Consider the following 15,831-nt stretch of genomic DNA (forward strand, 5'->3'; position numbering starts at 1 on the left):
GCATTTAAGAGTCCTTCCTGCAAGGCTCCCGGTTGCCAAGCTGGAGCTGTCGTCAGTTCACCTTTGCAGATGTCCTGAGTTTGTACCCTGACCCTCTCCATTCCCTGGACAACTGGCTGGAGCTGCCAAATACAGAAAGGAAATAAGTTGTCCTCCTTGGCCCTTTCTATAAATGTCCTCTAGCCAGTGATTCTAAACTGAGCAGGAGCAGGGCAAGCACTGGTCCCACAGTCTTCACAGTAGTGACTTGCTCACGTGAACCCTGTCCCCTGCCTCTGTACCTCCAGCGTCACCATGGGGATTCCTATACTTGCCACCTGCCAACCATCAGAATCAGTTGCAGCTGAGGCCCCATAAGTATAAAGCAGAGGGTCCTTGACCTCTCAAACTTGAAAGAAAATAACCCTCCATTTAGAAGTGACCCAGCCAGATGGGGCTTTTGGCACGCCGGCCACATTATGGTGTCTTTCACGGGCTTCTGCAAGCTGAGTGTCTTCTCCCTGATGTCCTGTGCCAGGCTGCCCAGGCTGACATGGAAGAGAAGCTGAGCTGCACCAGCAGCCACCTTGCAGAGTGCCAGGCCGCCATGCTGAGGAAGGACACGGAGGGGGCCGCCCTGCGGGAGGACCTGGAAAGGTTAGTCACACGTTCCACCCACGCGGCCATCGGTCGTCATCAGGGAAGGGGTGCTCGGTGCAGTCATTTAGAAAGTCAGTCAGTCATATTAGCTTTAGGAAGTCCTGTTGCAAGAAAAACCGCAAACCCAGAAAGTGCTTACGCCGGAAACATACCATAGACAACCTGGCCGTCTGCCGATCACAGGCTATAGATGACTGAAGCACCCTTCTCTTAATTCAGTTTTCTTACCTTTGGCAGGGCACACTTCAGCTGAGTAACTGCATGCTTTGGAAAACCTAAATTAAAAATTAGGTCATAATAGTGATGGCAACAGTAACAGCATACATTTAAATAATGCTTAAAATGTAACAGGCACTGTTTTAAATACTCTGCATAAATTTACCCATTTCATCCTCCCAACAGTCCTATGAGGAAGGGATCATTTATCCCCATTTCATAGATGAGGAGAATGAGTGTGCCGAGGACCAGGATCAGCCCGTCTTTGTGCAGACTCTCTGGGGCTGTGTCTGCAGAGAGCAGATGATGCTGTCACCCCTTTCATCAGGTCTAGAAGTACGGCCCCTACAGTGCTGTCCTGTGGCTTGGGGACACCATGTGATGATGGGGCCTAGCTAGTCCAGCCGGGACCTGATTAAAACAGGTTTAGCAGGGAGGAGCGGTTACTGGAATCAAACTGTACATGTGCCACCAGCAAAGACAGGCATCCCACATCTTTAACCTTTCTACTCACCCCTTCCTTCTTCCTACCATCTGCCTTCTAGGCCAGGGCCCAGGCTCAGCGGGAGATCTCAGAGTATGCTTGGCACTCCATAATCTGGACTCGTATATTTCTTCTCACTTGACCCTTCCAATGTTCAGATTCTGTAGGGCCCTGGCTGCCAGGTCGTGTTCACTTCTGGGTTGGTGGCATTAAATAAATGCTATAACAGTGGCTATTTGTAACATCTCAGAGCATTTGTTTGAGCTGCTCAAAGTTGCACAATCCATTTGACCACGATTGGATTTTATTTTATTCGATGTTTGTGTGTATGTGCATGCATGCCCATGAGATCGTTTCGGTGGACAGGGTCTAGTCAACAGCCTTCTGGCAACTTTATATGGTACACAGAAGGGCTACATTAGGCATAAATTAATCAGTCTCTCTGCAAGGCCTCTATGTAAGGGAGCTTTTCCTATGTCCTGCTGGGCCATCCTTGGAAAACCACTGTTTTAGGGGGCAGCTGAGAGTGGAGTGGGCAAGGTTGAGGAGGTGGTGAGGTTCAGCCAGCCCCCTTGCAGTAGACTGAGACATCCCACAGTGCCCAAAACAGAATTCCTTGGACCTCGGGTGTCTATCAGGTAGAACAGCTGTCAGTGCAGATGCAGGTTGTGTGCCTGCTGTGGGCCCAGCATTGTGCCCTACGTGTAGAGTCTCAAAGTCACATGGAAGACAGGTCCTCCTCTCTGTGGCCACCCCCAGAAAGCTGTGCCTCTATCCTTCCTGTCTTGACTCCTTTCTTCTCCCGTTCCCCCACTCCTCCTTCCCATCGCCAACCCGTAGACTTGCCCATCGACTTCCTCTCACAGCCTCAGTCCCTGTCCAAGAACCAAGGGGTGCAGAGTTTGACTCCCCCAGGATGCCTCTAGCAATGTGGGGTCAACCTTCCCCCTAAGGAGGCCCCTTTGTGTGTGGGGCCATGTGAGGGGAGTCTCAAAGCCTAGGGGACTGCACACCCTGTGAGCAGATATGCCGAGGGGCTCCCCGACTATGAAGACAGCAGGTCCCCTGCTTAGAGGCCCACCAGGGAAGCTGGAGGTCATGGCTAATCAAGAAAACTTCCCGCTCCTCCCCAGGGCCCAGAAGGAGCTTGAAAAAGCCACTGCAAAAATCCAAGAGTATTACAACAAGCTCTGCCAGGAGGTGGCAGACCGGGAGAAGAATGACCAGAAGATGCTTGCTGACCTGGATGACCTGAACAGAACCAAGAAGTACCTGGAGGAGCGGCTGATAGAGCTGCTCAGGTGAGTGCTGGGCCAAACCAGCAGCTGGGGCTTCTCCCCACGGCTTGGTTTTTCATTAAAGAAACGCAACTGCTCTTGAAAGGATGCTTGGGGAATTTCCCGTTCTCTTGCCCCTCTCCCGGAGCCCTTTCCTCCTTCTCCTCCACCCCACTTTCCCCAGTACCCGAGGTCCCAAACTCCACTGCCTTCAGGGACCAGGCAGCAGATGTAAATGGGTAGTGGGCCAGGAGGGGACCGTGGGGGACTGGGGGACACAGCTGGGCTCTGCCCCTGCTGCTCGTTGCCACGTCAGCTCTGGGCCCAGAGCTGCCAGGCCACCTTACTTCTCAAGGGAAGGTGGAATCCTAGACTTTTACGTGAAATGTCCTGATTTCTAAATGTTCTCCAGTCATTCAAAGCTTTTTTAAAAAACCTTTCCTTACGGAAATTTTCAGATATACAAAAACAGACTCATGTCATGCGCCCGCAGGCGCACATCGGCCAGCTTCAGCAGTGTTCAGCTCAGGGCCAATCTTGTTTCATCTGTAATCTCGTCTGTTCACCCGCCTCCCTGCATTAGTTTGAAGTAAATTCCAGACATAATATCATTTTATCCATAAATATTTCTGTATGTTCCTCTCCAAGACAAGGACTCTTCATGTTAAACAACCACAGTATCATTGCCACACTCCAATAAACGAACTAAAATTCCTTAATACCATGAAGTATGTAGTCAGTTTCAAATTTTCCAGTTGCCTTGTCATTTCTTCATGGTTTGTTCTAATCGGGATCTAAATTAGGTCCGTACATCGCAATTAGTGGTATGTCTCCTACAGTCTCAGGTGTTCCCGCCATCTCCCTAACTCATTTTATTTTCTTTGTAATTTACTTCTGAAGAAGCCAGGTCATTCATCTGGTTGAGTTTCCTACCATGTGGGTTTTGCTGGTTACATCGTCATGGTGTCATTTAACATGTTTGTCCATCCCGTGCATTTCCTGTGAGTTGATAGAACAGTGGTTCTCAACCCCAGGTGCACATTATAACCACTAGGGGAGCTATTAAAAAATGCCCATGTCTAGGCCCTACCCAGACCAACTGAATCAGAACGGCTGGGAGTGAGACCCAGGCACCAGAGAGCCGTAGTTGAGAACCATTGCTCTGCTAGCAGCTTGCTCTGACCCAAGCTCAAACTTCTAGCAAGAACACTTCATAGAATTGGTTTATAGTTTGGGGTCTTCCCTTCAAGAGGCACATAAGATCTGATTAGCCCTCCCTTTGTGATGTTAGCGGCTATGGATCAGGAATGCTAAGATGTACTAATTCATGAGGGGTTGCAAAATGGTGATGTTAAAATTATAATTGGCCGGACGCAATGGCTCACGCCTGTAATCCTAGCACTCTGGGAGGCCGAGGTGGGCGGATTGCTCGAGGTCAGGAGTTCGAAACCAGCCTGAGCAAGAATGAGACCCCGTCTCTACTATAAATAGGAATTAATTGGCCAACTAATATATACAGAAAAAATTAACCGGGCATGGTGGCACATGCCTGTAGTCCCAGCTACTCGGGAAGCTGAGGCAGCAGGATTGCTTGAGCCCAGGAGTTTGAGGTTGCTGTGAGCTAGGCTGACGCCACGGCACTCACTCTAGCCTGGGCAACAAAGCAAGACTCTCTCTCAAAAAAGAAGATTATAATTAATTTGAAAGTTTAAAAACTGCCCGCATGTCATCAACATACAGACTTAGAACTCGGGGTTCTGAGCTCTGAGCTTAGACGTCTTTCTGAGGGGTGTGATGGAAAAGCCCAACTACTGACAATATTTCCACATTCTCAGGGCGCGAGCACCTGGCCTCATGGGAACAGAAAGGTCAGGTGCTGTGGATCAGCTGGGAGAACGAGGCTGGTCCAGAGAGTGAGTCTTCCTGCCTCCTGACAATTTTAAGTGTCCTTGAAAAAGCCAATCGATTCCATGTTCAATCTTTTTTATTTAGGAAAAGGGTCTGTGGTTTATTAGGAGTTCCTGGCTGGTGATGGAGCCAGTCTCGTTCAGGCCCGTAGTGGCTCTGGTGTCACGTTACCAGTGGCTGAGGTGCAGCTGAGGGCCACATTAACCCTCTGCACGATGGCTGGGGTTCCATACAGGAAAGGATGAACGTTCTGTGTCAGAAAACATCAGCCCTGGGAATGCTCCTTAGCAGCCGGGAGGAAGCCACCACACACGCCCGTCCCCCTGGTGCATCAGGCACATTTGGCCACTGCCAGACCTCTCTGAAAAGCCTCACACTTCTTGCAGCCTGGCTTCCTGGAGTGACTTTACCATCTCTCGGAGGAGCAGAAGAGGTTAACATCTGATCAGATTTGGGGGTTGGGAAATCTTTGATCTTCTGCAGTGATTAGTTGTTACTTGAACAAACCATCAAAATACAAAGGGCCCGAGCACATTAAGATTTAGGCAGAGAGCACGTCCGTGGTCCCTGGCTTACCGCACGGACCGGCAACATGGCAGACGCTTTAGCTCAGACTCCCAGTGGTCGTCGGCACCGTCGCGCAGATGCCTGAGTGGTGCGTGGCCTTGTCAGCGCTGGCAGCTCGTTGCAGTTGACAGAGACCTCCCTGGGCACATTTCTGGGGTAAAAGTGAATTGTCCTTTGGTTCAGGAGATTCGATAGCAGTTTTTTAAAAAATGAAACAGGGATAATTCTGTTGTTTTCACAGATTCTTTCTTTTTTCCAATCTGGTTTTGTCCCAGGGACAAGGATGCTCTCTGGCAGAAGTCAGACGCTCTGGAATTCCAGCAGAAGCTTAGTGCCGAGGAGAGGTGGGCTGGGGACACCGAAGCCAGCCACTGCCTGGACTGCAAGCGGGAGTTCAGCTGGATGGTGCGACGGCACCACTGCAGGTCAGCAGGCAGCGTGCCGGCCAGCACTGAAGCCTCGGCAGGGCCGGGAACCGTAGCAAGTGGCCGGGAACGAGCACTCCGTGATAGGTGTTGGTACCGTGGCCGACTGGCTAGGAATAGCATGTTGCCTTTTGGCCTTAAGGGAGCCAGATGGGGACAGTGTATTAGCTAGGGTCTTAGCAGGACACTCAGGGCTCCCTGAAAGGAAAGAGAGTTAAATACGGAGGTGTGGGCAGAGTTAAGGGGACCCACAGGGATATGGTGTACCCAGAGACCAGCAGCCCTTCAGCCATTCCTTGGCCTATGGAGACTGGAAGCGAATGGCGTTGCTGGAACCCAGTAGGAAGTGGACCGAAGCTTCACTAGAAGAACACAGGCAGTGCTAGGGGTGCAAAGACCTCGGGGGGCACAGAGAAGGATGGGTAAATGTGGATCCCAGACTGGGCAGGGGCAGCTGGGAATGATCAGCACAACCTGTGAGGGTGTGTGTCTCTCAGAGCCCCTGAAGTGTGGGGTGCACACCTACAGCTTGGTGTCAGGGAACGGGGGCTTAGCCGCATACTTTCTCTCCCTGCCTCCCAGGACCCTAAATAAAACTCTCCCACCGAGCTCACCCAGGTGTTATTGGAATCTTATGACATGGACTATGGCCACTCTGTGAAGTGGGGGCAGAGCCAGGTCTAATGAGAGCCACGTGGCTTCCAGAGCCCCACGCCGAGCCCAGTTCCGGTGCTGAGCAGATCACACGAGGTCACAGTGCATCATCCTCACAGCCTGGGCTTGTTTCGTTCCCAGGATATGTGGCCGCATCTTCTGTTACTACTGCTGCAACAACTATGTCCTGACCAAGCACAGTAACAAGAAGGAGCGCTGCTGCCGAGCCTGTTTCCGGAAGCTCAGTGAAGGCCGAGGCTCCCCTGATAGCTCTGGCTCAGGCACTAGCCAGGGAGAGCCCAGCCCCACAGTGTCACCAGCTCACACTGGACCCCAGTCCGCAGGAGGCCAAGGTCAGGCTTCTGCTACTGCCTACTGTGTTCTCTAGGTGCCACCCTCCCTGTCGTGGCCAGTCAGCTCTCACAAGCTTAACTCGATGTTTGCTAAGCCGAGATACTAAACAGGCACTAAAAATATATTGCCACCAATTCGAGGCTTTCTTTTTGATGTAATTAGGATTGAAAGAGAATTGAAAAGGGAATAACTTTCTTCCGCTGTGATTCAGTGTGATTTAACGTGAGGCGTGTGTACCTCTTAACACGCGTATCACCAGTGAAATACATGCCTTGGAGTATGCTGTCCTCCAGAGCTTCAGCCCCGGTATCTGCTGTCTCTCCCAGTGTCGCCCAAGGCCAGCAGTTGTCTCTGGAACCCTTCACATCCTTCCCCCTCTCTCTCTTCTTGGCCAAGGAGGATGTGTGCTCCTTTGTGTCCTCCCACTCAGCCCAGTTAAAGGAAGCAGAGTTTGGATCCTGCTGCTCTGCTTCGAGCACACCCTAACAGACCAGCCCAGGCTACCCTCTGCGGCACTGGGCTTCGGATGTGGAGCACAGGGCGGCAAAGCCGAGGTGGCACGGGCAGAAGTGGGTCTCATCTCTGCCATCTGCACTTGGACCTGTGAACACCTCCTTGGCCTCTGCCTAGATGCCAGCCAGCCAGCCTTTAGAATTACTAATAGTTCGTCTTTGGTTTAAGTGGATCACCAAGGAGGTTGGCAGGGCCCATGATTTCACTGGGTACAAGGAACTGCTTAGGATGGGGGGTGTACTTTGCACAGCATTGGTATACCTTCTTTAAATCTTCTGTCCATTTTTCAATTTTGTTTTTAATTTTTGAATTTTGAGAGTCCCCTATATATTCTCTCTAGATGCAAGTTCTTTATCAGATATGTGTTTACAAGCATTTCTCCCAATCTATAGGTTGTCTTTTTATTTCCTTTCAAAGAGCAAAAGTATCTTTCAAAGAGCAGAAGTTTAAAATTTTGATGAAGTCCAATTTATCCATTTTTTCTTTTATGGATGAGGGTTTTTTTCTTTTTTTCTTTTCTTTTTTTTTTTTGTGTGTGTGTGTCATATCTTAACCCAAAGACTCAAAGACTTTCTCTTATTTTCTCCTAGAGGTTTCATAGCTTTAGGTTCTACATTTTAGGTCTGTGATCCATTTGAGTTAATCTTTGTGTATGGTGCAAAGGATGAGGAGACATGCATTTTTTTTTGTATGGTGTCTAGTTGTTTCAACACCAGTGATTGAAAGTCTATTCTTATTTCCATAGAATTGCCTTTGCACCTTTGTCAAAAATCAATTGAACTTATATGTGTGAGTCTATATCTGGACTTCCTATTCTGTTCCATTTATCTATATGTCTGTTCTTTTACCAATACTGCACTGCTATGGTTACCATAGTTTTATAAAACATCTTAAAATCAGGTAGAGTGAGTCTTCCAGTTTTGTACTTTATCGAGGTATTGGGTATTCTAGGTCCTTTGCTTTTCCATATAAATTTTAGAGTCAATTTGTCAATTTCTATTAAAAAATTCCGGTGATATTTTAATTGGGATTGCATTGAATCTCTAGATCAGTTTGGAGAGAGTTTCCATGTTAATATTAATAAAATTGACTCCTTCAATCCACAGCATGGTATAACTTTCCATTTATGTATGTCTGATCTCAGTGGACATCATTTCGGATCCCTGTTGCCTGCTTTCCCTTCCCCCTGCCAGCCTCAGAAAGCAGGTTCAGGAGTGTGGCTGGGTCTGTGGAAAGAAACCAATCCTTGGGGTCCCTTTTTTCAGCCTATGCCTCAACCTCTCCATTTTGCAGACTTGAGATAAGAGGTGGAACGTTCCTTCTAAGGCAGAGCCTGTCCCAGTAGTCATGTGGCAGGGCCAGCTGGTAACTTGTAGCTCACATTAACTATTCTCGATAGCCCAGGGCTTTTCTTGCCCTGTCTGACTGGTGGGTATCCTAGCAACAACAGGGAATGGCACCACGCCAGAGTGCTAAGGTCACTTGTTTTGATTTTTGACATTTCCTGTCTGCTTATGTTTTTTTCTTTTTCTTCTTTTTCTTTCCCCCCCTCAGAACTGCTCTTATGTTTTTCATGCCATAAGCGGGAGAGTGCTTGTGGGTGGGTGGGCGTTCCTACAGTGACCTTCCTACTAAGTGTCTTGGAAAGCCGGGCACGAGGTCCCTGGTGCAACTCCTTGAGCAGAGGGAGGTTCTCTCCCAGGCACCAATGGACTGGAGGGAAATGCAGGTCAGAGGGACTCCCGCTTTCAAAGAGTCATAAATAAGTCCTGTCTCACGTCTGGACAGAGTAGCTGTCGGTGAGTGCCCATTCGAAGTGTGTCCCAGAGGCTTGTTCTGCATGGCTGCACCCCCCTCCTTCCCCGAGGGCCTTCCCTGTGCGGTGCATGACGGCGTGTATGTTTTCTCTCCTGATCTGCCCCTGCTGCCCAGCAGCAAGCACAGACTGCAGGCCACCGGACGATGCTGTGTTCGATATCATCACAGATGAGGAGTTGTGCCAGATACAGGAGTCCGGCTCCTCCTTGCCTGAAACACCCACCGAAACCGATTCTCTTGACCCCAGTGTGGCCGAACAGTGAGTAGATGTCACCCCCATTTCCTGAGTGTTCATTGTGTGCTTGGCCCTTGTGCTTTCTTATAAAAGACAAGGAAAGGCCGGGCGCCGTGGCTCACGCCTGTAACCCTAGCACTCTGGGAGGCTGAGGCGGGCGGATTGCCCAAGGTCAGGAGTTCGAAACCAACCTGAGCAAGAGCGAGACCCCATCTCTACTGTAAATGGAAAGAAATTAATTGGCCAACTAATATATATAGAAAAAATTAGCCGGGCATGGTGGCACATGCCTGTAGTCCCAGCTACTCGGGAGGCTGAGGCAGAAGGATTGCTTGAGCCCAGGAGTTTGAGGTTACTGTGAGCTCAGCTGATGCCACAGCACTCTAGCCTGGGCAGCAGAGCGAGACTCTGTCTCAAAAAAATAAAAAAATAAAGGACCAGGAAAGTGAGACATTGGAAGCAGGACCGGCTGTCTTCGCCTAAGGGAAGGAGCCTCAGAACAGTGCTCGGGACAGGAAGAGCACCAGCCTGTCTTTCTTGGCTCGAGCAACTGTATTAGTTTGCTTAGGCGCCGTGAGAAAATGCCACAGAATGGGTGGCTCAGTAACAGGGCAACAGAAATGTTTGTCCTCACAGTTCTGGAGGCTGGAAGTCCAAGATCAAAGTGGCAGCAGGGCTGGTTTCTTCAGAGGCCTCTCCCCTTGGCTTGCAGATGTCCACCCTCTCGCTGCCTCTTCACGTGGCCGTCCTGTGTGTGTGTGAGCTTCTGTGCCTCCTAATCTCCTCTTACAAAGACACCAGTAAGCTTGGATTAGGGCCCAGCCTGACGGCCAAAGCATTCTAACGTAATCGCCTCTTTAAAGGCCTTATCTCCAAACGTAGTCACAGTCTGGGGCACTGGGGGTCAGGCCTCCAGCATGTGGATTTGGGGGCTGGAGGGACAATTCAGCAAAGAGATGCTCTTTGAAAACCTTGCTCACCAGCCCCCAGGCTCCGGGTCCTGCTCACCTTACTGGGGATGAAGGCAGAGTGTGGCTTAGTGCTAATGGAACCAAACATGCCCTGGGGACCCCTGGGCCATGGGGTTGGGGAGAACACTGCAGGCTTACACAGTAAGGGAAGGCTTCAGAGGGGGGAGGGGGGCATTCCAGGAAGGAAAGGAAAGAAACCCAAATCCCAGAGGCAGCAATGAGTAGGGGCTGTCTTGGGGGTCAGTGATCCGATTGGCTGGCTTTGTCCACAAGGCTACAACATGGCAAGTTCAGTTCATCTTTTGCAAACACTAGTCAGGCTTGGTAACAGTGCCACGAGAAAGGAAGCTTGGATTTAACTGCAATTGTGTCGGGTAGATGTGTTCTCACAGAAGTCCCTTTAGCTGCAGATAAGCCCACCCAAAGTCCTAAAGTTCTAAATAAAAATATAGGCAGGTCTGTTACCCTCGCCCTGTGTCACCCAAGGGACTTTCCACACTCCTACCCTGCACTTTGCCCTATCACCAGTATCTGACGCTGCTCCTAATCAGCGACCTGCATCCACGGAACCTTCCTGACTGCTGTGAGGACACCACAGCTGACCCGCTCGGGGCAGGCTTCAGAGGGACAGAAACATCGGCCACAAGGGTATCCTTTAGTACCTATTCCCCCTTGTCCTCTCATTTTTCTAGTGTAGCCATTTTCCAACAAAGTTTACAAGGAGAGTTTTACAAAGGGCTGGTTTTTTAAAATGTGAAATAAATCGCACAAAGTGCCGTCATATTAAAATGTCAAGAGTTTGTGCCATGAGACCCAGGGGAAAAGGTCATGGCTTGGTGGTTTCTCAGCCCCTGGTGTCTGGCCTTCATGCAGTTTCTACGGCAAAGCGCTGGCTGTTTAGAAGCTCGAGAAAGAATGTATGAGGCTCCCAGGTCCCAGATGTTTCTTGACCCACTTTCCCTCTAGTTTGGACTTTTTCTGATGCTCTTGCTAACTCACACTGAGATCTCCAGCCATCTCTTCCTGCCCAGAATTCAGGGGAGGGCTAGGATTGGTCTGTCAGATTGATCATTCAGGATTTCTGCTGAATTGGGGGTAGGGTGGGGGTGTGTTCAATCTTCATAAGACTGTAAGTGCAAGAAGTTTTAGGCGTAAGCGTGTCCCACAACCTGTGCCCCTTGACTAGAGGGTGACTGAACTCACCATGTTGTAGCCTTGTGGACAGAGCCAACCCGACCACTGAACCCAAGACAGCCCCTCTCTACTCACTGCTGCTTCTGGGACTTTGGTTCCTTTCCTCTCCTTCCTGGAATGCCCCCCTCTGAAGCCTTCCCTAACTGTGTCAGCCTGCAGTGTTCTCCCCGACCCCATGGCCCAGTGGTCCTCAGGGCATGTTCGGTTCCATTAGCAGTAAGCCACACTCTGCCTTCATCCCCTGGCAAGCCAGGTGGCCGGGTGAGCAGGACTGGGGGCCTGAAGGGATGCCTTTGGTTTGAAAGTGTCTCTCCGCCTCCTGTAGCCTGCATGAGAAAGTGACCATCCTGCAGCTCCCTCCCTCCTCACCCCCACCTTCCGCTTTCCCAGTAGGAACAAAAGCAGAAGGCATTCTGACTGCTGACAAATATGTGTGTTTCTGGTCTTGGGAAATCAGGAACTGTTCCAGGGAAAGGAAACTGCTGGCGTGCTGGCCCGAGGGCTCTAAGGCGGGTGTGGGACCCACTGATGGGAGCCTGTGACCCCCGCATTTCATCTGTCTGGGTGAAGAGCCGCCTTCCCAAGTCAGTCAAGAGCTGCATCGTCAGGCGCTTTGTTGTGCATTAGCTAGAGATTACCCTAAGCATTGTCTGGCAGCTTTTTTTATATTCTTTTTCTTCCTAAGTTTAAGATCAATCAAAAACACCAAGAGTCTGAGAAAGTGTAGGAGTTCTAGATCCCTGGATCTGGGTAAACACCCCCACCAAGAAACTTAGAGAAAAAAATAAGTGAATCCATGGTAAGAAGTGATCCAGGAGGAATTAAGCACTGTTTAAGTCCAGATCCGTGGGGAAAGTAAGGCTGCTTGGTGCTGCTGAAAGTGACTGTGTTGAGCACCTTCCCTGTACCAGCCGCTCTTACACACGGCCTCACTTAGTCCCTGCACCCGCCCTTCAAGGAGGAGAAGTTATTATCCCATTTTACAGGTAAAGAAGCTGAGCCTCAGGAGGACAGATAACTTGTCATGTCGTTACAAGTGTCAGAACTAGGCTTTGGACCCAGAACTCACCCTCTAGTCCACCAGCTTGAGATTCATCCGGAAGAGTTCTGCTCTCCCCTCCCTGTGTCCCATTTGCCCATCAAAAATCTGCCCCTCTCTCCTGCCACCGTGTTCACTCTCCACACACACACACATTCCCGGGGCTCAGGAACTTGTTTCCTCGTCCTCCTGGTAGAGATGGGACAGGAAGAGGTCCCAGAGTCCAGCCTGGCAGGGAGACTTGACAGGATGCTATGGACCCCCCCCCCCCCCAGGTGACCACCAGTGGTCCCCTGTGCGTGGCTCAAAGCTGGAGTGATGGTGCGAAGCAGGACACAGCCCCTCACCTCTGGCGAAAGATGCTATTCCTCAGAGCCCTCCAGACATGTGCACGTCTCCCTCACTCAGCCATCTCCACTGCCCAGGCATCCAGCTGTCCCCAGGACTGCGGTGACAGGCAGAGCTGGTGGGGCAGGCTGGGAGGGGGGGCAGGGCACTGGGCTTTGGCTGCCTTGGCACAGCCTCCCCCGAATCATGGCCTCCTCGAGGCCCGGCCTCCCCCACTGGCTACCAGACGAACAGACTGTTTGGCAGTGAAGAGCTCGAGCTCCAGAATCAGCTACGCCTGGTCAGATCCCTGGCCTGCCACCTCCCAGCTCCACGGCTCAGGGCAGGGCACCCCCTGATCTCAGCTTCCCACCCCCAGGGTTGTCAGGGAGATTCGATGAGAACCATGTGTGCTAAGCACTGAACCCGGTGCCTGACACCTGGGCAGCCTTTCGCGGAGTTGTATTATTTTCGTGGTGTTCCACCCCGAGTTGCAGTGTTGGGGCTGAGCCTTGCTTGTCCCCTCCCTCGTGCCTCAGTACCTCGCACCGCACAGCCCAGTCGTCTTCTCCAAGCAAAATTGCTTCAGACACCTGGATGACACCAAGTGAGCTTATGCTTGCCTACAGAGACTGCCCCTGGGCCCACAGAGCATCTTTCTAGTCATTGCCTCAGGCCCTGTGCCCCGTGGCCAGAGTGCTCCAGGGGCTGCGGTGGGTCTGTCCCCACCTACCCACCTACCGGGAAGTTTGATGCCTGTTATCTCAGAAACAAAGTGAGAACAGGATATGGTGATAATGGTTGAGGGTAGGAAGCCAACCAAGCTTGGGTTAGCCCAGAATCTCTGCCTGCAGATGAGTACAGACTTGGCAGCTACTCTGCGGCTTGTCGCCTGCGTTAACCCCCTCAGTTGACAGTGTTTGGGGCAGAGAAAGAGGCTGTTTACTGGGCCTGTAGCCCTAGCTCTGTCGTGTGAGCTTTGTCAGGTATGGATCTCTCGGAACTAGCTTTCTCATTGGAAAAATGGGGATGACAGTGCCAGTCCTCCCAAAAAATAGCATTAGTTACTGTGGACCAAGAAGGACTGGGCAGCTGGAAGGGGGTGCTGTCTTGAGAGCCCCTTGGAGGAGAAGGCCAGAGTGACCGCCCTGACCACTCCTGGGCCCCATGCTCGTGGCTCTGCTCCACCCCCCCTTAGGGGCAGCTTCGGGCTTTTCTCTCCTATGGCGCCATCTCCTCATTCCAGAGTGATCATGGAGAACACCTGGCCTTCTAGCCCCCAGACGGCCCCTGGAACCAGTGTCACCCTGCAGTCACCACGTCTCAGGTGACATGGCCATCTGTGGTCTCTGCCATGCCTCTAAATGGGTCTGGGGCACATTCTTTACCCTCCGACCCTGAGGCCACACCAGGGCACTCTGAACTCAAGCAGCATCTGTTCCCAGCCTCACCTCCCTTCCCCAAGTCCTCCCACGTGCCCCAGCCTCTGACGCCGGGTGCTGGGGGGGCCGGGTGAGCAGAGGGGAGAGCTGAGCAGGGGTGAGAAGAGTGGGCCTGGGGTCGGGAGCTGGCCCTGCCCCACACCTGCGCCCAGTCTCCTCCTTTGTGGAGTGGAGCCTGTGCCAGTAGTCCCTTCTGCTGCCTGGGCTGTGGGTGGCATGAGGTCAAGATGTGAAGGCCCCTGCCTGTCACCTGCACATGCCCGCACTAGTGCTCATTGCCAAGCACGACGTAGACCCCGGGGAGGGGTTGGGAAAATGATGTCTACGTCAAAGAGTCGAGGTAAGGGCCCAGAGAATGTGGGGCCGGTGCGTGGCTGAGGAAGCAGGGAAGGGGAAGGGAGATCCCACTGCTGTGCTGTTCCTGGGGACAGGCAGGCGGAGTCCCTAAGCTGTGAAGGGCCAGCGCAGAACCTATTCTCGGGGGTGTGGTAGGGGCAGGCATGCAGTCAGGGGACGCCTGGTGGTCTGAACAGCTCCGCTCTGTTGCCGTGGCCAGGCGGGCCCTGGCGCAGCCCTTGGAGCGCACGGCCTGTGCCTCACGGGCCCCCCCTGGAGCGAGGGCCACCGTGAGCCACTGGCATAGGTGGTGAACCAGGGCCCGGGGAGGCTGCGTCACTCGCCCAGGGGCGTCCAGTGGTGGAGCCGTCGCTGAGCACTGTCGGAGTGAGCCCGGAACCCTGCGTTCCCATCACTCCACCCTTCCTATCCTCCCTTCCCTCCGTGGGGACTTGTGGAGATGCCACAGGGCCCCTGTCTCCTGACTCTTTCCGTCTTCCTTCCCACTTAGGGCCTCTGCCTCTTGGCCCGGGACGCGGTCGGGAAGCCAGGGACTGGTGGCCTTTGTGTCAGAAGTGCTCCGCACTGAGATGACTGTACAAAGGGGTGGTGGCAGAAACTCCCCTTTAGAAGCCAATCAAAAGAAGATAAATATCATCCTCGTCACCCTGAGAAGGGCAGATTTTGTTGTTTGAGGAAAGCACTCGAGGTCTGTTGGCCTGATTACAGTAGAGAGACTCTCCTCATGGGTGCATGTAGGCGTGTTTATGAAACAGCAGGTAGGATCCTGTGGGGGCACCCCGCAAGGCCTGGCCTGTGCGTAGCTCACCAGGGTGCATGTGGCATGCCACACACCTCCAGAAGGCACGACGCAGACCCTCCCTGCCTCGCCAACCCACAGGGCTGACACAGAGGGCTTCCATTTTGTGTCACTAGTCTTGTAAAAAATAACAACTTATGCTATTTTTAGACCTTTTCTACCCCAACATGCAAACTGTGCCAAGTGTTTTGCGTACAATATCACGCCAACCCTGAGAGGTGGGTACTGTTATGATCCATGTTTCCCCAAAAAGGAAGGAAACAGGTGCTCAGAGGCTAAGAGATTTGCCCAAGGTCTTACTAACTGGTGAGTGGCAGGGATCTGACTCTAGTCTATCCAGCCCCCAGAGCCACACTGTAAAGCCAGCTCTGGTCTGCCTCTCTGCATTCTGCTTAGCTGTTGTCAGTTGGTTCTCCATATTTTGGTGGGCGATTTTGAGATGCATAAACCCAAAAAGTATCTTTAAGCCTTTTGCACAGATTGCCAGGACCTAATTAATATGCATAAAAGCATGACATTTAAAGCTGCCTCATCCTGTGACCATATTATAGAAGCTGAACACACTTTGGGCAGAAGGTTAGAAGCCACAGTGGAAGAACAGGGTTATTACTG

The 15,831-nt window shown here is 51.8% G+C and overlaps 1 protein-coding gene across 3 annotated transcripts in view; it reads left to right on the top strand.

Annotated features, from left to right (window-relative positions):
- FYCO1 (FYVE and coiled-coil domain autophagy adaptor 1) overlaps window positions 1–15,831 on the top strand; it is an 81,059-nt gene that overhangs the window by 35,805 nt on the left and 29,423 nt on the right. For all 3 annotated transcript variants that reach the window (XR_012921314.1, XM_012770309.3, XM_012770310.3), the window contains exons 10-14: window positions 518–636; window positions 2,473–2,640; window positions 5,367–5,516; window positions 6,312–6,523; window positions 8,973–9,114. Coding sequence is in view for 2 of the 3 variants with exons in the window: in XM_012770309.3 (XP_012625763.2) it covers window positions 518–636; window positions 2,473–2,640; window positions 5,367–5,516; window positions 6,312–6,523; window positions 8,973–9,114 (791 nt within the window). In the remaining variant the exon portion in view is untranslated. The remainder of the gene's footprint in view (window positions 1–517; window positions 637–2,472; window positions 2,641–5,366; window positions 5,517–6,311; window positions 6,524–8,972; window positions 9,115–15,831) is intronic.

Source organism: Microcebus murinus, chromosome 1 (genome assembly GCF_040939455.1).
Source record: "Microcebus murinus isolate Inina chromosome 1, M.murinus_Inina_mat1.0, whole genome shotgun sequence".
Classification (NCBI taxonomy): domain Eukaryota; kingdom Metazoa; phylum Chordata; class Mammalia; order Primates; family Cheirogaleidae; genus Microcebus; species Microcebus murinus.